General features: G+C 51.4%; 1 protein-coding gene across 3 annotated transcripts in view; it reads right to left on the reverse strand.

Annotated features, from left to right (window-relative positions):
* Window positions 1–10,066: 10,066 nt before the first annotated feature.
* ROPN1L (rhophilin associated tail protein 1 like) overlaps window positions 10,067–21,505 on the reverse strand; it is a 29,180-nt gene continuing 17,741 nt past the window's right edge. The window contains exons 4-5 of one of the 3 annotated variants that reach the window (XM_082458368.1): window positions 18,127–18,302; window positions 10,067–13,863 (exon numbers count right to left, since the gene is read on the reverse strand). In XM_082458368.1, the coding sequence (XP_082314494.1) occupies window positions 13,758–13,863; window positions 18,127–18,302 (282 nt within the window). In that variant the 3' untranslated portion in view covers window positions 10,067–13,757. Of the gene's footprint in view, window positions 13,864–14,181; window positions 14,366–18,126; window positions 18,303–21,505 lie in introns of those variants that run through there. The other 2 variants (XM_082458366.1, XM_082458367.1) reach the window with 2 other exon arrangements.

The following is a 21,505-nucleotide window of genomic DNA, read 5'->3' on the forward strand; positions in this document are numbered from 1 at the left end:
GCATGTCCAGCCAGAACCTCTGAATGTGACCTTATTTGGAAATAGGGTCTGTGCAGAGATGATTAGTTAAGATGAGGTCATCCTTGAGTAGAGTGACCAATGACTGCTGTCCTAATGAGAACAGAAGGAGACACGCTAATACACACAGAGGAGAAGGCCATGTGCAGAGGGATGCAGAGGCTGGAGTGATGCAGCCGCAAAGCCAGTGAACCCTAAGGACTGCCCGCAGCCACCAGACCCTGGAAGAGACAAAGAAAGATTCCTTCCTAGAGTCTTGGGAGCAGAGCCCTGCAAATACCTTGATTAGAACTTCCTGCCTCCAGAACCGTGAGAAAACACATTTTGTTTGTATTTGTACATTTGCTTGTATTTGTTTTAAGCCCTCCAGACTGTGGTACTGTGTTACGTCAGCCCTAGGAAACTAACAAGGAAGGGGGACCAGGACCTGGGAGCCAGAAAGCCCAGAAGGGAGCTCATGGAGGCTTCGAGAATGCTCTGGGGCTGCCACTCAGGCACCTGGAGGAGGCTCAGGGCCCCTCTGGTCCCCGCTGATCCATCTAGGAAACAAATGCTATGGGGACCAAGAAAATGCAGCCACAAAGCCAGCTTGATGCCAATCCTCTCTGCCGGCCCATCCCGACCGGCCAGCCCCACCTCTCGCACACACACCTCTGCTTGTACCAGTGGGAGGAGGAGCTTCATCTGACCAATCAGCGAAAGGCCCGTGTGTTCTCCAGCGCTCACTTCGGACCACCGCCTCCTTCAGCTGTGCCTTCTTCCCACAGGAGATGATCGAGACGATTAGGCACGTGTCCCTTCCGCCCATTCTTCTGCATGTATGCTCTCCCTTTCCTCTCATTCCAACAAGACTGATCAAGAGAACTGTTCACCATTGTTTTCAGATCCTGTGAGTGCCTTGATTGCCAGTCCGAGCCCTTCCTGCCGTGCCGTGATCAGGTCTCCACACCGGTCCTCATTGGCTGTACATCCTCCTCCGCCTTATCTAGGGACTCTTCGCTGTCTTCAGCTATAAAGTGTGAAAGACGGTAATGGGTCCTTCCTCACTGCTGCCTTGAAGGCAGCAAGTTCCTGGAACAGGGAACAGGGCACGGAAAGCCCTTTGCACAGTGCCTGGTGCTGCCAGCACTCAGGAAATGCTTCACATCGTTAAGATTCAGTAGGTCAAGGTCAATTGCACAGGCCAGTGGGGGGCAAAACAGGGCCTGAGCTAAGAATCGTTGTTACATTTATAAACAGCTGAAAGCAAATTAGAGAAGAAGAATATTTCATGACATGTGAAAATTACATGAAATTCAACAGTGTCCATAGGTGAAGTCTTATAGGAACACGGCCATGCTGATTTGTCTCTACGTGTCTGTGGCAGCCTTCACTCGTCAGCAGCAGACTTGAGTAGTTGTGACAGAGACTGCGTGACTGGCAGGGCTTAAAATATTTACTAGCTGATGCTTTACAGAAGAAGTTTGCTGGTTCCTGGCGTGGACTCTGGAGCCAAATTATCTAACTTTAAATCCTAGTTCCACTGTTTCCTAGCTGTGTGATTTGGGGCAAGTTATTTCTCCTCTCTCTGTTCTCATTTCCACATCTCTAAGATGGGCAACAAGTTCTTATTTCAAAATATTATTGTGAGGATTAGATGAATTATCACTCTAAGGTCTTAGAACAGTGCCTGGCACAGAGAAGTGCTATAGATGGGTTAAGTTACTTTCAGGTCTCCATTTTAATCCTCCCTCTCCCTAAATCCTATACCATCCTACACCAGAGTAAAATGAATAAAAATTCCCAAGCCTTCGTTTTACTTGACACACGGGGGTTCTTTAAACTCATCATTTTCTTCCCTTTTCTTCATTTCCTTCACTCTTCATTATTGCTCCGTAGGCAAACAGATCCAGGAAACCTTAGCTCAGACTTCTCAAATACCAGCTGGGTTCTAATTTGTTACATTGGAGGAAAAAAATCAGTATTCCCCAGCAGATGCACAGGAGTGTTTTGTTAGGCACACCTGCCACTTCCTTACTCTTCAGTAATAAAGGACATTCTTGCAAGCTCTACAAATCTTGACTTTATTAGCAACAGAATGATGAGGCATGGATTTCCCGTGTGGACAGGATGTTTTCCCTCTTTCACTGTCAGTCGCTGGGTGACACGTGGAGGAGTCTGGAACAGCTGGAACAGAGGAGGTGGGCATTGATGGTCATCCCCCATCTTCCATGTAATCGGGTTGTGGCTGGACCCACGGCCGCTCCATTGGAAGCTCCATTTCCCAACCTCCTGTGCAGGTCCGCATGGTCATGTGACCAAGTGCGCCCCACTGGGATGCAGATGGAGGTGACAGCACACTTCTGAGTCTGCTCCTCCACGCTCTCCACCATCCCGAGAACTGCACACACGCAGATGAGGATGGTTCCCTAAGTGATGATGAAGCAACAAGATGGACAGAAGCCAGGTCCCTGAGTGATCACGTGGGGCAGAGCAGCCCTACCACCTTGGACGCCTCATGGAAGGACTTATTTGAGAGAGAATAAATGTCAGTGTTCTTTAAGCCACTTTGTCACAGCAGCTTAGTTTTACCCTAACACAAAGGCCCTGCAGCCCACTACCTTCAGGCTACAGAGACAGAGGAGGAAACTGAGTGATTGGATGATCCCCCCACCTTCTCCAGCCCCACACTTAGCTGCAGAACCAGGTCTGGAACCAATCTCTTAATCTGCAGCCCTGTGCTCTGTCCACTTAACACGGGCATTATGTTTGCTTTTCGGAGACAGGACCATGTCACCTCAGGCCTCTGAATGAATCCACCCAGTTGTTGGCACATGGTGCCCACGTGCTGCTGGGGAACGGTGCGTCAGTCTGGGTCCAATCAAGAGAGAGAAACGACAGGGTCAGTCAGTGTAAGAATCTACAAACTACAGGTAAAGTGCAATATAAGAATCAGGCACTATGACAGAGTTGGGTATGAGCAACTGGCTGGAAAGAAGTAAAGAGAACTCTAAAGAATATATGAATAGCAAGTGTAAGGAGCGTTCATGAGCCCCAGGACTGGGATGGGGCCCTCAAGGAAAAGCGTTCCCCTTCCCACCGCCAGGGCTGAGGTCCAGGTCTCGTCGGCTGTGGCTGATGGAATGGCAGAAAAGTGGCTGTGGTTCTGTGCTGGAAGAACCTGCCAGAAACGAGCCCTCTGGGGAATCGGGGAAAGCTGTTCATGGGAGACATCTCCCTGCTCTGAAACCACCCGAGGGGCTTTGGGGGAAGCTGCCGGCCACACAGAGGCTGATGAGCGGCAACTGCCATGGACATTTAGAGCACATTTATGAATAAGCAATGATCATCTGTTGCTCATCTTTTTTCTATTTTCTTTAGAGACTTTTAGTTTTGTTTTGTTTTGTTTTTAATTTACCTATCTATCTTTCGCTGCGCTGGGTCCCCGTTGCTGCACGCGGGCTCCCTCTAGTGGCGTCGAGCAGGGGCACTCCCCGTTGCGGTGCGCGGGCCCCTCATTGCGGTGCGCGGGCCCCTCATTGCGGTGGCCCCCCGCCGTGGAGCACACGCTCTAGGCGCACAGGCCTCAGTAGTTGTGGCACACGGGCTCAGCAGTTGCGGCTCGTGGGCTCTAGAGTGTAAGCTCATTAGTTGTGGTGCACGGGCCCAGTTGCTCCACGGCACGTGGGATCTTCCCGGACCAGGGTCCGAACTCGTGTCCCCTGCATTGGCAGGCGGACTCCCAACCACTGGGCCACCAGGGAAGCCCTCAATTTTTTTTTTTTTTTAACGAATGTGTGATTCATCTAAAAATACAGCTTAAAAATATACATCCATTTTTAATATGGGATCATTTTAAAAACCCACAAAATCAAGGCTCAGCAGCGTTCATTCATTTACAATTTGGGAGGAACTTTGGTCAGAAACCGCGTTCATTTTCTATTGCGCATCACCCATGGTCGCAAAGTTAGTGGCTTCAAACGGTCCACGTTCATTATCGTGCTGGTTTCAAGGGTTGGGAGTCCCAGCACAGGCTGGCTGAGTCTCTGCTCACCTGGCAGAGACACCTCGTCGAGGTGTGGGCTGAGGCCGCTGTCTCATCTGACGCGCGGGGCTCACTTCGGGGCTCACTCCCAAACCATCAGGGTCATTGACAGAATTCAGTTCCTTGCGGTCATAGGGCTGAGGTCCCCAGTTCTTTACTGGCTGTCAGCAGGAGGTTGCTCTCAACTCCCAGAGGCCACCCTCAGGTCCTGAACACCTGGCCCTCTTGTAATGACAGCTAACATCTGAAAGCCAGCAGGGAAATCTCTCTCTAGTCAGCTACCTCTGAGTCTTATATAATGTAACAGAACCAAGGGAATAACTATCCGATTGTATTCACAGGTCTACCCACACTCAAGGACATGAGACTATACAGAGTTTATAGATTACACGGCGAGTACATACGGGGGTGAGTGTGGGAATCTTGGAAGCCGTCTCAGAATTCTGCCTGCCATGGAGACTCATAGAAAGTCTGAGAAAATCACAAAATTATCTAGGGCAAATCTAGCTTCTCCGCATTCTAGAAATCTCTCTGATCTTCTAAATGAGCCAAGATTCCCTCACTACTCTTCAACTTCCCCTATCCTCAACCCCTCCCCACCTCTGGAATCCTTAAAGGGCTTTCTTCAGCAGAAAAAAAGGGATCTGCTGACCGCTTTCTTCAGGGGTCAGTAGAAAACCAAATCCAGATCTCGCTTTGGACCATCCCAGAGCTCTGCTCCATTTCTGACACCCCCTCTGGACACAGTTGGCAAGAAAAGAGGTCATGGGGCGTATTAGCTTCCCAAGGCTGTTGTATCAAATAACCATACCCTGGGGGGCTCAAAACAACAATAATTTATTCTCTCACAGTTCTGGAAGCTGGAGGTCTAAAATCAAAGTGCTGGCAGGACCGTGCTCCCTCTAAAGCCTCTGGGGGAGTTCCTTCCTCACCTCTTCCAGCTCCTGGTGGCCACAGGCATTCTTGGCTTGTGGCTGCATCACTCCAATCTCTGCCTCCGCCTTCACAGGTCTTTCCTGTGTCTCAAATCTCCCTCTGTCTTTCTCTTATAAAAACCCCAGTCATTGGATTTAGGGCCCACCCTAAACCAGGGATGATCTCATCTCAAGATTCTTAGCTACATGTGCAAAGGCCCTTTGGCCAAACAAGGCCACATTCACAACTTCCAGGGTTAAGACATGGACATATCTTTTTGGAGGGCCATTATTCAACCGATTGCATGGGGAAACTGATTTAGAAGTCCGGTTATGTCAATTGCAAGGACCAGATATTCCCCTTGGTCTTGCTGGAGCGTGGCAGGTGCCTTGATTGGTGAGTTTAATGGAATTGAGAGCCTAGCCGAGGTGGTGTGCCCCTGGAGAGGCATAGGGCCAGGATCCTAACCCCTTGGGATGCTGCCGCTCTGCCTGTCCTCTGCACCCCGGCCGCCAGTGCAGAGAGGCTCCTCCACACTGGGGCCCCAGCAGAGGGAAGGCAGGGAAGCACCAGCGTCCTCTGCAGCCTCACATGAAATGTCCAGCCTCTCTCCTCCTCAGCCGTTACACCCATGGGATGAGGTTAATAACGGTAACACCCACTTTATGGGCGTGTTGTTATGAAGATTAAATGAGTCAGTGTAGGTAAAGTAGGCAGAATTCTAATCGGCTCCAAAATTCCCACTATGCTGGTGAACCTGCCCTGCAGAGCCCCCTCTCCTGGAGGGCCTGGCGTGTACTAGGTTAAACTAGGTGAAACTGCCATTCGGGGATGAAAAATGGAGTCTATCATCTGTAACAGGTTTCAGCAGAATGTAAGTATCATGTAACTGTTAGCTACTATTACCACCTACAGCTCTAGACCCACCTGCTGATGACTCTGCAACCACAGGAAAGGAAAAGGACCTCTCCCGCCCAGCTCCAGGATGAAAAGCTCATGGGAGGCTCTGATTGGCTGAGCTTGGGTCATGTGCCAACTCCTTCCACGAATCACCGTGGCCTTGGTGGGGTGTTATGATTGGTCTAGCATAGGTCACAGGCATGTCCCTGTGGCTTGGGCTGCATCCCAAGCCCCAAAACATCAATTCTTGCTAATGATTGGTGGATGGATGGATTGACTATATAATCAATACACAGGATAAAAACCAAACAGTAGATAAAGTTACACCATGGAAAGTAGGCCACTTCTTCTCAGAAGTTTCTACCAATGCCTTTTGTGTGTGTTAACATTCCAAAATTAATTCATGCATCTATAAGCAAGCATATGAATGCATAGAGATATAGATACAAATCTCTCACAACTGTTTTTCACACGAATGATTGTGTGCTGGATGTTTTCCACTTCTTTGACCCTGAGCATTCCTCTCCTCACTTTGCCCTTTTCCGGAGCCAGAGACACTGATTTCTGTGGCCTGGGGCCTTCCTTGCCCCTGCTTCTGGTTGTGCTTGGCCAACTTAAGGCCCTGGCAGAAGATCAGAGGGTGGGAGGCATATAGAGAAGGGGATATTTATTCCCCCAGCTGCCACCCTGTGGGGTCCCAAGGCATGGCTACCCCTCTACTAAATCCACAGCTCCTGCCAGGAGCCCTCTCCCCAGCTCTAGTCATCTCTCTGCGCCCCAGAGGCAGCTGCCCCTCTACCACATAAAGCCGCCACCATGGCTGGCCCAGGGCCCTGCACCCTCCCCTGTAGGTTCCCCTAAACCCTCCCCGCACTGGTAAACAGTCTTCTGTGAAGCCTTCCTCTCCAACCCTCTTTGTGTATCCCTATCAGATGGCGTGCTCTACACACTTTTCCAATAGAAAATCAAGAAACGAATTCTCCCCCCTTACTGTCCCCTCCCCAAGAGCCACATTCCCCTTCACCTTTTATTTAGAGTAGGGGCTCCCCAGACTCTGAAGTCAGACTGCCAGGGTTTAGTCACAGCTCTGCCACTTTCTACCTGAGTCACCCTGGGCAAGGTACTGTTCTCACCTGTGAAACACGGGCAATGGTAAGTACCCACTTCCTGCAGTTGGTGTGAGAATTCACTGAGCTGTGAAAAAAACCTGTTAGCACAGGGTCCAGCACTTAGTAGGTGCTGGTTAAATGCTTTCTCATCTAAGCCAGGTTTTACCCCAACCCAAATGTCCCTGAGGCCCCACTGGACAGCCTTTGCCAGGGTTCTTCATGTCCTGTCTGGCCATCCTGGTCACGTTGATTCAAACTCGGGCTGGGTTTGGGATGGTAACTGAGTGGAACGTGTGCCCAGAGGGGAGACATTCTCCATCCCGGGTCAGTGCCTCCATCTCCACGCAGGAAAGTAAGGGACCCCTGCCCCATCTCAATGGGCTTACATACCAGCCGTCCACGAGGCTTCTGGAAGGACCCAGCCATGCTGGGGAAAACTTTTCAGTTTACTTTTCCTGTTGAGTCTTCTGACCTCATGCAAAGCCAGCACCAGGGAAATGGGGCAGATATTAGAAATGCTGGTTGATGTGGGAAAAGTCGAGAGAGACAGAAGTGTGAGGTTAGGTGGGTGGGCCTGAGAGAGTGGGGCAGGGGGAGGACCTGGGATGACCCTGGCCTCTTAGTTCTAGGGTTCAGTCCCCTAGAAAAGGGGTTAATTATATTTTTGCAGCACACCTCATGGGCTTCTGGAGAGAATCCACTTTGATAACCAAGGAGAATGAATTCTGCAGAGTGACATAATGGAGTTGGGATTTTCCTTAGGGAGTGTCTGAACCGCTTTCATTCCAGACGCTGAGGCACAGAGCCTCAGGTAACCAGGGTTTCAAGGACCTTTGAAAACGTTCAAGTCTTGAAAAAAGTTAGAGGCTGCAAATTATGGAAATAGAAAAATCAAACTCAACAAATGATTAATTTATATATTCACTCTTCATTAATTGTTAAATTGAGTATACATCAAATTCTCACTACATTTGAAAACCATTTGTAAAGCTAGATTTTCTCACGTTACAAGAATTCACAAGTATGTCAGTGACTGCCAGGAAATAAACAGCTAATCGTAAGTTAAATGAGTGATTTGTAGTTAAATCTTTTTTTTTTTTGGCCACGTTGCGCAGCTTGCAGAATCTCAGTTCTGAGACCAGGGATTGAACCCAGGCCATGGCAGTGAAAGCCCAGAGTCCTAACCACTAGGCCACCAGGGAACTCCTGAAGCTAAATCATTTTAAGAACAAAATCACTGGTCCTGCCCAACGGCCTGGGAACTCCATCCTGCCAGGTGACGGCCTATTTCCAGAATCTTCTCTACTTCCACTTTTTCTCTTTCTTATACATCATGAATACCACCCGAAAGAAAATCAAACCAAACCAAACCCAGTTTCTTTAAAGGTGAAAAATACAGAAGCCGACAAATAGGTTGAAAACCAAGTAGTTCGCCAGTTGCACTACAGGGACATGCGTTTCAATGGGACAGGCAGTTTGGAAGTCCTAAGGCCAGAGTCACCTTTGGCTGATTTGAATCTGAGGCTTTTCCAATCCTGTTTTCCCCCAAGCCACTCCCTTGAAGTCAAGGGAGAGCAGGTTTTTTGCAAACCCACAGCTCACAAATGCCAGGAATTGTTGTTTTTTCTGAATGCTGCGTCTCCATCATTGTCAAAGTCTCTTTTCTAAGTGACTTTAATTGGAAACATCTTCTCTGTCTCTCGAGGGGCTGAATCCAGACGGGGCCATCTGCCTCCTCATCCCTCAGCCCCTCACAGTCTGGGCCCTCCTGGACTGCAGCCCAGGCTCCTTCTCTGTCTAGAGCTCCTTAGTTCAAAAATTCCAGTTGCTTGAAGAGTTTATTTTATCCAACACGTAAGGGTACTTGCAACAAAGCTTGTAGTTATTAATTAAACCATCTGAGTGAGCCCTCCAAAGACAATCTGATTGAAAGCTAATCTTCCTACAGCTATTTTAAAAAAGAAATAACTGCAGGGCATGAAGGAGAATAACGATGATTCAGCTGTGTCATAGTTAAGAGTCCACATCAGCCCGAGGACAGGAAATGAGCTGAGGCGGGCTGTCTGGACGCCAGGAAGCTGGGCGCCGAGGAGCAGACCATCCGGAGTGGAAGCCCAGCAGCACGTGGCTGGATTAGGTTCTGGAACATGATACTTGAGGCTCTCGGCAAAAATGGGACAGAAAAGTGGCTTCCCCTTATGCTTTGTTAATTACAAAGTTAGTTCACCCTCCACCTTGATGGGGCCCAGCCTTTCTGGGCACTTGGGACCCCAGCGGCAGGAGGCAACCGAGGGGCCCAGCCTCTGAGGGGCTGGAGCCGAGCTGAGAGTGACCCAGAGGAAGACCGTACAGCCTGATGGTGGAGGGACAGGGACACAGCACCATCGTCTGGGTGTGGGATCGGCTTCAGTATCCTTTGCTGGGACATCCTATGGACCATCGTTAGAGGGATATCCACCTTCAACTCTGCTGATCCAGAGTCAACTCTAAAGAACATTCTGGAAACCCAGCTTGGGTCTGGCTATTGAGATGTGCCTTTACCCTCAGAAACAGAACTTGCATTTTGGTCTCAAAACTCCCCTCCCGGCACCGCCTTTCCCCCACCTCCACCGCCCTGCCCCCAGCAGATGACCTATGTGTTCTGGTGGCGTCAACTAGACAAAGGCAAGTTCATATTTCTGGGTCAAGTTCTTTTTGTTTGAACTTTAGGGCCCTGACAGAGCCTTAACTCTGACCAAAACGATTTCGGGGACTGACATTTTTTTTTTTTTTTTTAAGATTTTTTTGATGTGGACCATTTTAAAATTTATTTATCTATTTATTTATGGCTGTGTTGGGTCTTCATTTCTGTGCGAGGGCTTTCTCTAGTTGCGGCAAGCGGGGGCCACTCTTCATCGCGGTGCTCGGGCCCGTCATTATCGCGGCCTCTCTTGTTGCGGAGCACAGGCTCCAGAGGCGCAGGCTTAGTAGTTGTGGCTCAAGGGCCCAGTTGCTCCGCGGCATGTGGGATCCTCCCAGACCAGGGCTCGAACCCGTGTCCCCTGCATTGGCAGGCAGATTCTCAACCACTGCGCCACCAGGGAAGCCCCTGAAAATTTTTTGAGGGAACGCCATTTCCAGTTCCACGACAAAGTCATTCTTAAGAAAGATCTGCTTTTTAAGACCAGGGACAAACCCCAGAGCCTGTTCGCCAGCAGGACGGTTTACGGGCACCCACGCCGCAGCAGGAGTCAGTACTTCATTCCGTGTGCCCCCTGCACAGACGCACGCAGAGCCTCCTGCGCCATCCATATCCCCACCAAGGTCCGTTTGTTCCGCTGACACATCCGTATCACCCAGAGGCTATAGCTTACCGTAGAGTCAGCCTTGGTGGTGTACAGTCTATGGGTTTGGACGTGTAGCCATCGTTATAGTATCACGCAGAGGATTCTCACTGCCCTAAAAATCCTCTGTGTGCCACCGATTCATCGCCGCCCCCTCCTCCCCGCCCCGCCGGCAGCCACTGATGTTTTTTTAGTGTCTCCATAGTTTGCCTTTTCCAGAATGTCCCACATACAGCATGTAGCCTTTGCAGATAGGCTTCTTTCACTTAGTGATATGCACTTAATGTTCCTTCATGTCTTTTCATGGCTTAATAGCTCATTTCTTTTTAGAGCTGAATAATATTCCATCGTCTGGATGTACCATAGTTTATTTATCCGTTTACCCACTTCATTCTCTTTCATTACTGAAACACATGATTTTTTTTAAACATCTTTATTGGAGTATAATTGCTTTACAGTGTTGTGTTAACACATGATTTTTTGTAAAGTGAAACAGTATCCCCTGATTTATGTTTTTTGAGTTCAGATGTCCCCATTAGCAAGTTTATTTACCACAATATTCATCTATTCTCAGTCTTATAAAATTCCACCCAAATGTATCTTCTTGACCTAAGCCAGTTTGGCTGGTCAGCAATCTGACAAGGCTCTCTTGGTGAAGGGGGGTGGCCTCCAGCGACAAGAGGAGGTGCGGGCTCTATGTCCCCCCATAGCCCCCCCCCACTAGACAGTTACAGTGAAAGCAAGTCTCACCCCAAATTCTGCCCAATGGACAGACACTTGTTAGCAAACAGGCCCCAAAGTAGTTATGGACGCTGCCCCTGTAGGCTTGGGAGGGGCCCACTCTCGGTCCTCAGGCCCCTAGAAGGGCACCTTGTTTAAGCAGCTCTGAGGCCAACTTGGTGATATTCTGATGGCTGAGCACCTGCCTTCCCGCTGGGCCAGGTGGCAGGGTCCTCCGGGAAGCAGCAGGCCTGGCTCCTGGGGAGTGACCGCACGGGAGGGGCCCTCTCCTCTCTGACGTGGGGTCTGTTTAGAGACTCATGGTCCACTCCAGAGAGCACATTTTTAGAGGGAAATGGAGAAAATGGTGTAACCATTGGCAAGTGGCAAGGAATCTTCTGTGTTGCTGGAGGATGGTCATAGGCATGGACCCCTGAAGAGCAGGGCAAGCGGAAGTTCATTCAACTTGACTTTGGACACGAACCCAAAAGTCCATTACAGCTTGTCGCTACTACGACACTTTGTCCTGGGCTTCACCTCAAACATTCCCTACCCAAGACCCGGATCAGTTCTGCTTCAAGGAGCCCCAGCTCCTTTCCGTGGATAGAGGGGTTTAAGGACCACAGCTGGCTGCTGGGTGTACTCTCCGATGACTGGATGCATCGCTGCTTCTAGGCCTTTCCAGTGCACAGGGATGATGATTTCATGCAGATGCTCCAGTTCTAACTCAGGACCACAGGATTTTGACTTAACCTTATCTTTCTTTCTTCAGTCCTACATTCCTGGACAAAAATCCAGGTTCTTACTGACACCGAAATACTCACTTATCCCATTACTGCCAACACTGATCACTGAAAACAATTTGGGATTTTTAACTGTTTTGTAACTTTTGTTTGTTACTGTATATTCCACTAGGAATGTTCAAGTGACTTGTTGTAAAGTCACTTGGAATAGTTCCTGTGGTTACACCACCGACTTGATACACAGTCAAGTTCATTGGTTTCATTTTACTTTCAATTTTCAGGGATTTTTTTAAATGTAATTTTGTTTTATAATTATGTAAAATACTTACAGGATTCCAAAATCAACAAAAAGGGACTTTCAGAGAAGACCAGCTTCAAGCCTCCTCCATCTGTTCCCTCCTGGCCTCCCTCCTATACGTAAACATTTTTTATTTTTTGGTTCAGCTTTCAGAGGTTCTCTCTTTTTACCCACCTACCTGTCTATTTATATTGGTATTTAGGAAGGCTTGTATTTCTGCTGTAATGATTACCGTACGTATCTCTAGATAATATCCTTAGTCTTTTCTTTTCAGGCTATGTGTGTTGGTTCTCTACAATGATCAGTATTGAAATTGGCTAGAAAACTCTTCTTCCCTCTCCATCCCCCAGATATCTGATATGAATGTTGGTTTACTTCTGGTTAATAATTATATGACAATCAATCAGCTGATTCTTTTCATATAGACCCCCCAGCCTCCGATATTCGATAGAAGACATGTCCCTATGTTGTCAGCACGCACAGCCATTATACACGATAGCACATCCTTTATCACCATCATTTAGTCTCAGTTCTATGGAGAAATATACATTCCGTATACACTGGTCCTTACGTTGACCTCTCCAATCTCTTTGTCTGAAACTCTCTAGCAGCTTCCTCAGGAAGGGTTCATTGGAACAATATTCCCTGAGGATGCTACTTTGCGGCCTTTATACCTCAACGTTCCTTGTCAGTCCCACGCCCAACTTGGACGGCAGTCTAGCAGTTTGTTCACCCGGGTACCCTGCCGACCTCCAGTGGGTCCAGTGACGCTCCAGGCAGCTCAGTCCCTGCAAACCCTGCAGGCAGGTCACTCTCCAGAGCTGCCCCCACCCCAGTTCGGGTGGGGAGCCTCTCCCAAGTCCTCCATCCGTTCGTGGTGCCCTCTGAGGAGCGGCTATGAATCCATCGTATTAAGTTGTCCCTTTTCTGTCCCCTGATAGCAGGCCAACATCTCTTCTCTTTGTCACATGCAAATGTCCTGTGCTCTCTTGCCTCACGTGTGCCTCCTGAGGTGGCTGATTGTCTGGCTTAAAAAAACACAAAACCCTCTGCGCCTTTGTCGGGTCTGTGTCAGGTGCACGGGATGTCCAAGCACCGTTTGTGTGTCTTCCTTTGCACACCGCTTCCTTTGCATGCCCCTTCCTGCTGCAGTACTTCCCCTGCACACATCTGGTCACTCCACACGACTTACCACTGCACTCATACAAAACCTAAGGTGTCTTTCCACTTAACCCCGTGCATGGAGGCTTTATGATTAGAAGGAGAAAAATACTTAAATTCTTTGGGGAAATCAAACTCTGAGAAGGTTTAAAGCAACTCAAAAATTGCAAAAGCTCTTAAAACGCCAACTCTGAAAAGTTTCTTGTAATTTTACGAATAGTCTCTCTATATCGTCTGTTCACTGCAAGGGTGACTGTAAGTCCAGGAAAAAGATCATCTCACATACAGTAGCTCAGTGTCCAGATGAAAAATATGCTTCACACCTTTCAGTGCAAAAAATGACACACTTCTTTAGATAACAACTGCATCTCCTAACTTCGGGTTTTCACAAGTCTTTGAACACCGATGAAATTTGCTAGCGTGGTAACAAATCTGCAGAGAGCCAACAAGCCAAACCATTCCCAAGTTCTCAGAAAAACAACCTGAGATGTATTCATTGACACTGTCATTTTGAAGACTTTATATCAAGAAAGCAAATAAAGGATCTCAGTGCTTCTCTCTGTCCGGTGGACCAAGTGCTGGTCCAAGCTGATGGTCCAGTTTGCTTCCCAGCCATGGATGTTCTTCCGGCCGCTGAGTCCTCCCGGCCCTCCTGTCACAGAGAAGACCCAGCTTCAGCGGAAGGCTCTCCTCCCAGGGAGCCTTAGGTGTGGCCGCCAGGGAGCAGAGCGCATCTGCCTTCCGGATGCTGGGGAGTTTTGAAAGAAGAAGAGATACAGCCGATTTTAAACTGCCCATTCCCCTCCCTCCTCTGCAGCATCCAAACATTGTTTTCCTCAGATCATTTCACTGCTATGAATGTTGTGCATTTAAGGTTCTTAGGAGAACACGGTGAAGAATAATCATTAAATAGGGCCCCATGATGCACTGGTCACATTCCATTCCAAGAAAAACTCACACTACATATGCATGTGGTTAATGACAAGTTGTATTTGATGCCAAGGTTTTAAAAAGCACTATTTTGACATTAAAATGTGTTCTTCTCTGTATTAATGGCCTATGTCTTCTGAGTTTTCTTTTCGAGGTTTTCTAAATTTTCCTCTTTAGGACGAAGAAAATCTGAAAGTCCTATCATGCCGTTCTTTCTAGAGACTCTAAATTGGAAACAGATAAAGACACTTATTAGTAATTTCTTACTGCACACAATACAATTTTTATGGAATACAGTATAATTTATAAGTTTTACCTTAAAAAATTGATCATTCATGGTCTCAAATCAGTAATTCTTACCTCTAAAAATAAAGCATTCTATTCTCTTTTACAAAAAACGCACATATCTTTCTAGGTGAAAAACTCAGTACTATGTTTGCAGTTTTTTCTTTATTGACAACTCAAATTTTAGTCACTTGTATTACAAAAGTATCTTTCTATTTTAAGCGTTGGTCCAGTAAAACTCAAAGGACTGTCTTAAGTCTATGAAACTTTGGCACTGATAACAGTGTATCTTTTGACTTTTTAATCTATAGATAAAAGATGCTGAACATTAGTAAATTTCTACTAGCAACTTAGTAGATGTAAAAACACTGAACTGTAACAATGTTGATTTCCGACCTCAGTGGGAAAATGAGAACTGTCTTGAGAGCTCATATTTTAAAGTAAAAGGAACACAAGTTAGTGGTTCTAAAACATATTTTACCGTAAAAAGGAACCACCTCTTACGGGCCCAGGGGAACCACACCTGTGGGAGAGCCTCCCACTGTGGCCGCTTGGCGACGGGGAGGATGGGGAGTGGACCATCTCCCTGAGCACCTGCCCTCCTGGGGGCGGGGGCGGGTCCCCCTCCCCCATCACCCCCACCCCCGCTGCCGGGAGCCGAACCTCTGCTCCGAAGCAGGGGAATCCGGTTACTGTCTTTGTATTTCAAACACCAGGTTATAAACCCCGACCTCCCAGCCGGCAGTTAAATGCCCTTCTTTTTACCTTCAGCCCCTCCCTGTGGAGGTCGAGCCTACCTCCCCGTCCCTGGGAGTGTGAGCTGTACCCCGCCCACACTTCAGCTCCTCTGTCCCCATCACTCCTCGGAAATCACCGGTGCCAGGGGCACAGTGACCTCTGTGGCCAGCGTAAGGGACAGCTTTGGGGTCTGCCGCTCTGGACAAGGCCCCTCACTGCCCGCCCCCCCCCCCAAGCCTTTCCTGGCATCACTTCCCCCGCTTCACTCTTCCTGCTTCAGGTCCCCCTTACTCACTGCCCCCGCCTCCAAAAGGCTGGACTCCCGCTGCCCCACCCTTGGTGCTCTCCTCACACTGGGACGCCCGGCGTCCCCCTGGGAGGACCCCAGCTCGGGTCTGAGCTCCCTGACACGCCCTGCAGCCCCCCGCCCCGACCCCGCCACAGGCCCATCAGCTCACAAGTCCTGCCGCCCCCGGGTCCTTCCTGGGAGAGACACAAGCATCCACTCGGGCGGGAGCCACTTGGGCAGTCCTGGAAGGCTCTCTCCCCTCACTCCTCACCTCCAGTCAGCCACCAAATCCAAGCAGCACTAAAAAGCCTCTCCCTTCTTTGTCAGCTCTTTTCCGGACCTTCGCAGAAGCCTCCTAGCTAGTCTCCTTACATCTGCTACTCAAGGGGTCTTCTAACCAAAATTCACCACCACGCTCCCTAAGACCTTCTATGGCTCCCTAGTGCCACCAGACATAACCCGAACTCCTTAGAGGCCCCCGTGTCCCTCCATCTCCACCACCCGCGGGGTGCATCCACCCATGCCCCCCCCCAGCACCGCTCCGCGTGCAGACGCCACCCCAGGCTGCTGAACCCGCCGCACGGCTGTGCTCCACGCACAGCACGGAAGACGGCTTCACGGAGGGACCGGCGGCGGAAGGTGCTGCCTTATGGGCAGAGCCCCTCAGGGGAGGCCTCGCCGAGCTGAGGACCCTCGGCAGCCGTGCAGATGGGCGGGGCGTCTGAGACCAGGGCAAAGGCCTGGAGTCGGGCGAGCTTTGTCTTCTCCAAACCCAGGGCGGCGCGTGGCTGAAGTGCCGCGGGCGGGAGCGACGCACAGGCAGCGCTCAGCAGGCAAACGCGGGGCGGGGCGGGCAGGGATCAGCCCCTGCGGGCGGGCGAGAGGCCGGGAAGGCGTGGCGGGGACGTGACTCGAGTCTTCATTCCCGAGGGCGGTGGCCGCCGTCTGGGGAACGGCCGAGCTGGGGAGGTGCAGGCGGGAGGGCCGGTGGGGCCAGAACCAGGGGCAGCAGCGGGTCCCGGGGGGAGGGGTCGGGGGAAGGGGCTTCCGTCGAGGGTCACCCACGTCTTGTCCTGACCTAGTGTGGGGACGGTGACGCGGTCCACGAGCGGGGGAGCGGAACTGCGGAGGGGAAGGTCCGGGGGGACGTGGAGTTCTCTTGGGACGTGTTAATAAGCCTGACGTGTGCAGCGGACCCGCCTACACGGCCGAGGAGAGGGCGAGCGGGCGCTGTGACATCCGAGTGTGGAGGTCAGAGGCCAGACAGAGGCCGCGTGCCAGGAGGGGCTGGGGTCCCCGCGGGAAGGGGACAGGAGAGGGGAACGGAGGGCCGGGCTCGGAGGCTGGCCAGAGGGAGGGGGACAGGAGCGCTCTGGTCAGTGTGTGAGTGGGAACCGCTCTGGGGCCTGATGGGGAAGGAAGCAGGAGCAGGGGACGGTCCCCAGGTCAGACGGCTTTAGCAGGACGCCAGGCCCCCTCCTCGGGCTTGTCATCGGTGAGCAGGCGGCACGGGGTGGGGGTGGGGGCTCAGGAAAGAGGAGGCTCAGGGAGGGGCGACCGCTGGCAGCGGGCAGAGTCCCCTGGGAAGGGCGAGGAGAGGGCCAGGGAGTCGTGGTGTCTGGGGAGACGGGGAGGCCCAGGAGGACGAAGGAACGCGGCCGCCAGATGGAGGTCCGAGAGGCCAGAGCGCGGGGCCGGCCGAGGGTGCATGGAGAGGCGCCGCAGCTTCAAGGAGGAGGGGAGAGGTTGCCAAGTCGGTGGATGACGGACAAGAGGGAAGAAAAATGGGAGGACGGGGTCTGGAGGCCCAGTCCGGTGGCGGGGTCCTCAAGGGGCTGCGCTTCTGAAGGGGGGAGGGGAGGAAGGGGTTTGGAGGGAGGGACAGGGAGGGCCGAGAGGTCGGCTCCGGGGCACCCCAGACGTGGGCGGTTGGGGACGGAGGAGGGGACCGAGCCTGGGAGGTGGTGATGGGCCTGCCGGGCGTGGGCTCTCAGGGGCCAGGTGGCGGGGCTGTCACCGTCACCGTCACCAGCTCCCAGGCCTGGCTCTCTCGTGATCTGACCCCCTGACTACATCCTGGCACAGAGGCGGCACTGGAGGCCTGGCAGCCTGGGGAGCTGCTCTCATCACACGCCTCCTCCTCCCGCTCGGCTTGCCCAGAGCAGCACCGTCACCACCCTCAGAGGGGCGGCCCTCCCCCCGCGTCCCCCCCCTCAGAGCGGCGGCCCTCCCCCCGCGTCCCCACCCCACACACACAGGCAGCACAGCACGGGGCGGGGGAGGGCACGGGGTCGCTCCTCACTCACGCCCTCCACCTGCAGGGACCCATTCGGTGTTTCATTGTAGAGAAATGAATTCTTACTTTTGAACATGCCCCGGTTTTAAACCATGTGACACCCCGTGTTTAAGAATCAAGATGCGTTTTGGATACGTGTTTCTTAAGGACGGGATAAGCTGTCTCCCTCTGAAGTCTGCAGAGACCAGCACAGGGTCCCGAGGCCCGGGTATCCTCGGCTTCACTAAGTGACACCTCGGGGCACAGCGTGTGCTGCCTTCCCTTCTACGAAAGGCCGGATTCGCGGGTACCACGTTATATGAGAGCAGAGAAGAATGGGAAGAAGGAAGTCGTCCCGCCACCGAGACACCTGCGTTCCTGGGCCCGCGAGCACTTACACGCTGTCCTTCAGAGAGGAGAGGTAGGACTCCGTGTCCGATGCAGGTATATCCGAGTCGAGTCCCGACAGGTAACGGTAGACGTAGGAGAAAGTCTCAAAGGGGATGCGCACAGGCCCCCCCTCGGGGTCAGCGGTCAGGATCTCACACAGGTGCTTCATCGCAGTGTTCAATGACTAGAAACACCACAAACCAGGTGAAGAAACGGTTACTACCGGGATTCACTAAACTGAAAGGAAAGACAGCAGCAGAATAAACACCTGAGTACATTTTACAGAAGCTCTCTCAAAAGTACGTTCTTGGTCTGAATTAAGAACTAGGGGAATTTATAATTGCCTTAAGAAAGAAAAAGAAAAGGGTTGATTGGGATATATTGTAATTGGCCTGAAAAAAATTTGATTCCCAGATTTTATTTTATGTATTTATTTTTTAAATAGAGTTATTTATTTTATTTATTTTTGGCTGCATTGGGTCTTCGTTGCTGAGCACAGGCTTTCTCTAGTTGCGGCGAGCGGGGGCTACTCTTCATTGCAGTGCGCGGGCTTCTCATTGCGGTGGCTTCTCTCATTGCAGAGCATGGGCTCTTGGCACTTAGGCTCAGTAGTTGTGGCTCATGGGCTCTAGAGCGCAGGCTCAGTACTTGCAGTGCACGGGCTTAGTTGCTGTGCGGCATGTGGGATCTTCCCAGACCAAGGATTGAACCCATGTCTCCTGCATTGGCAGGCGGATTCTCAACCACTGCGCCACCAGGGAAGCCCCCAGATTTTATTTTATGTTAAATGCGAATGACTCTTACAGCAGAAATTAACACAACACTGTAAATCAACTATACCTTAATAGAAAAAAATCTAATGGGAAAAAAATTAAAAGAATTTTTAAATTTTTTTTAAAAATGCGAATGACTTGGGACGTCCCTGGTGGCGCTAACTTCGAGCGGCTGCCCCTGTCGGGAGGACAGAGCTCAGACAGCAAGCCTAGGAGACAGACTAGCACCCTCCAGAGAAGCTCCCGTGGGAGTGAATCTGGGCTGCACTCACAAGGAGAAAGAGCAAGAAGAAACCAGTGGGATGGCTACAGAGGACAGTCCCCAGGGGAAAGGTGCAGGTTTAGGGAAAGTCGCACGCAGACCTGCTCGACCAGAACAGTGACTGTGGCGGAAGTACACGCAAAGGGCTGGAGCCGGCTCTGTGTAAAGTTTAAACAACACATTCATTCTCTCTCAGTTTCTGCGGGTCAGGAGCCTCGGCACTGCTTCGCCGGGCCCTCTGTGGGGCTCCAATCAGGTAGCAGCCAGGGTTGGGTTCTCATGCAGAGGTTCGACTGGTGAGGGATCCACTTGCGGCCGCCCTTAGGGAAGGGCAGATCTCACTCTCTGGGGCTGTAGGACGGGAAGGGGGCTGGCCTCTTGCCGTCTGTTGGCCGGAGACCCCCCTGAGCTCTGAAAGGCTGCCTGCAGTTCCCGACACGGGGGTCTCCCTGAGGTCCTCTTACAACACAGCAGCTTGCTTCTTCGAGCGCCAGGAGCTGGACCAGGTTCTCATGGTCAATATCAGAGAAAAATCACGTGTGCTTCCGGCAGCGGGAGGGGAAAGGCAGGGGGACCGAAATGAGGTTCTCGCACAGAAGTTGCGAATGGCTGGCACCCTTCATGTTCCAGGGACCCTCTGAGAGCCTGACTTGGCATCTCATTTACTCGTCACGGTAACCTCGTGAGATGAGGCCAAGGGGGCCCAGAAAGGCTGAGTAACTTGTCCCAGGTAAGCCAGCTGGGACGGGACGCAGGCAGCCGACCTCCTGGGCTCGGCTGTGACCACCACATTCCACCACTGCCAACAGTCACTGGGCTGGCTCTGGGAGCGAGTGACAGGGCTTACACGTGCCTGGATTCCAGGTGTTCAGCTGGACCATAGGAGCACATCTCCCCCATTGCCATCAGCTGGCACTCGGGGCATCTGCAAAGCTACCAGCCATGCCCCACCCTGACCCATGGCCCTGCTGAGACAGAATGCACCGGGGTGGGGTTGGGGCAATGGTGCAGTCCTGACATTAGCCCAGCTCTGCGGGCAGAACGATGCTCTAGTTAGAAAAATGATGGCATTCATTTCTCCAAGGACCACTGCCCACGCCGGGCCCCCCCCCCCCCGAAAGGCTGTCCCGAGGGAGGACTTGGTGAAAACAAAATTGTGTATTTTACTGGCTCCTTGCTTGAAACGCCTCAGGGACGCGTTGCTACATTAGATGCTGCTGTTTTAGCCCACACGGCGGGGGGCAGTCGTCACGAGGGTGGGACCGCGGAGCCTGGGGCGGTGGGGGGAGGCAGCTGGCGAGGAGCCTGCACGGGAGCGCTGGGTGACTGACGTTCCAGCGCTTCTGAGGAAGAGCTATTTAAGGAAAAAACACATCAAAGTGTTCTGCCATCACTTCCCTCTGCAAAGGCGAGATGACATTACCAGTGTTGACGTTTCTGACAAAAAGATTTGCAGCAATTTTTACACCCAAAAGGATTCATGAGGCACCTTGCCTGGTTTGGAGACTCTGTTTCCTACAACAGATTTCTCACTTCCAGGGGTGGTGGGTTGTCAGGCTACTTGCTCACCAGCCACAAGGACGGACCCCTCCCTGGCCAGCGCCCCCTTCTCCAAACGCCTGCCCATTATTCTCTGGTTGGAAATTCGTCCAGGAGGAGGTGGCTACAGTGTCCGCAGCCCAGCGTGCACGCCTGAGCCGGATCTCAAATCCAAGTGGAGACGCGTGAGAAACACGGGCGCTGCGGCCTCCTGAGCATCTCCAGCGCCAGTTCCGTGGGTTTTTCCAGTTTCAGAATTACAGCTGCTCTCGTGACGACACCATGAGCCACCTCACAGCTCCCACCACGTCCCTTTTAGCTGCAGGAAAATAGCAATGTGGACAATATCCTGACTGAACCTTTGAATAGAGTCAGGACCGTGGGGGTCTCTCTCCCCCGCTGTGGCCTGAGCTCAGGGTCGCACAGCCGCACTGACACCAAATCTCAGTTTTTAAAAGCCTGCGACACAGAATTAAAATGAAAAAGGAGAAGTAACGACTGACACTGCAGAAATACAGAGGATCATGAGAGATTACCACAAGCAACTCTATGCCAATAAAATGGACAACCTGGAAGAAATGGACACATTCTTAGAAAAGCACAACCTTCTGAGACTGAACCAGGAAGAAATAGAAAATATAAACAGACAAATCACAACACTGAAATTGAAACTGTGATTAAAAATCTTCCAACAGGGCTTCCCTGGTGGCGCAGTGGTTGAGAATCTGCCTGCCAATGCAGGGGACACGGGTTCGAGCCCTAGTCTGGGAAGATCCTACATGCTGCGGAGCAACTGGGCCCGTGAGCCACAAC

This window comes from Balaenoptera physalus (assembly GCF_965194825.1).
Source record: "Balaenoptera physalus genome assembly, chromosome: 3".
Lineage (NCBI taxonomy): Eukaryota > Metazoa > Chordata > Mammalia > Artiodactyla > Balaenopteridae > Balaenoptera > Balaenoptera physalus.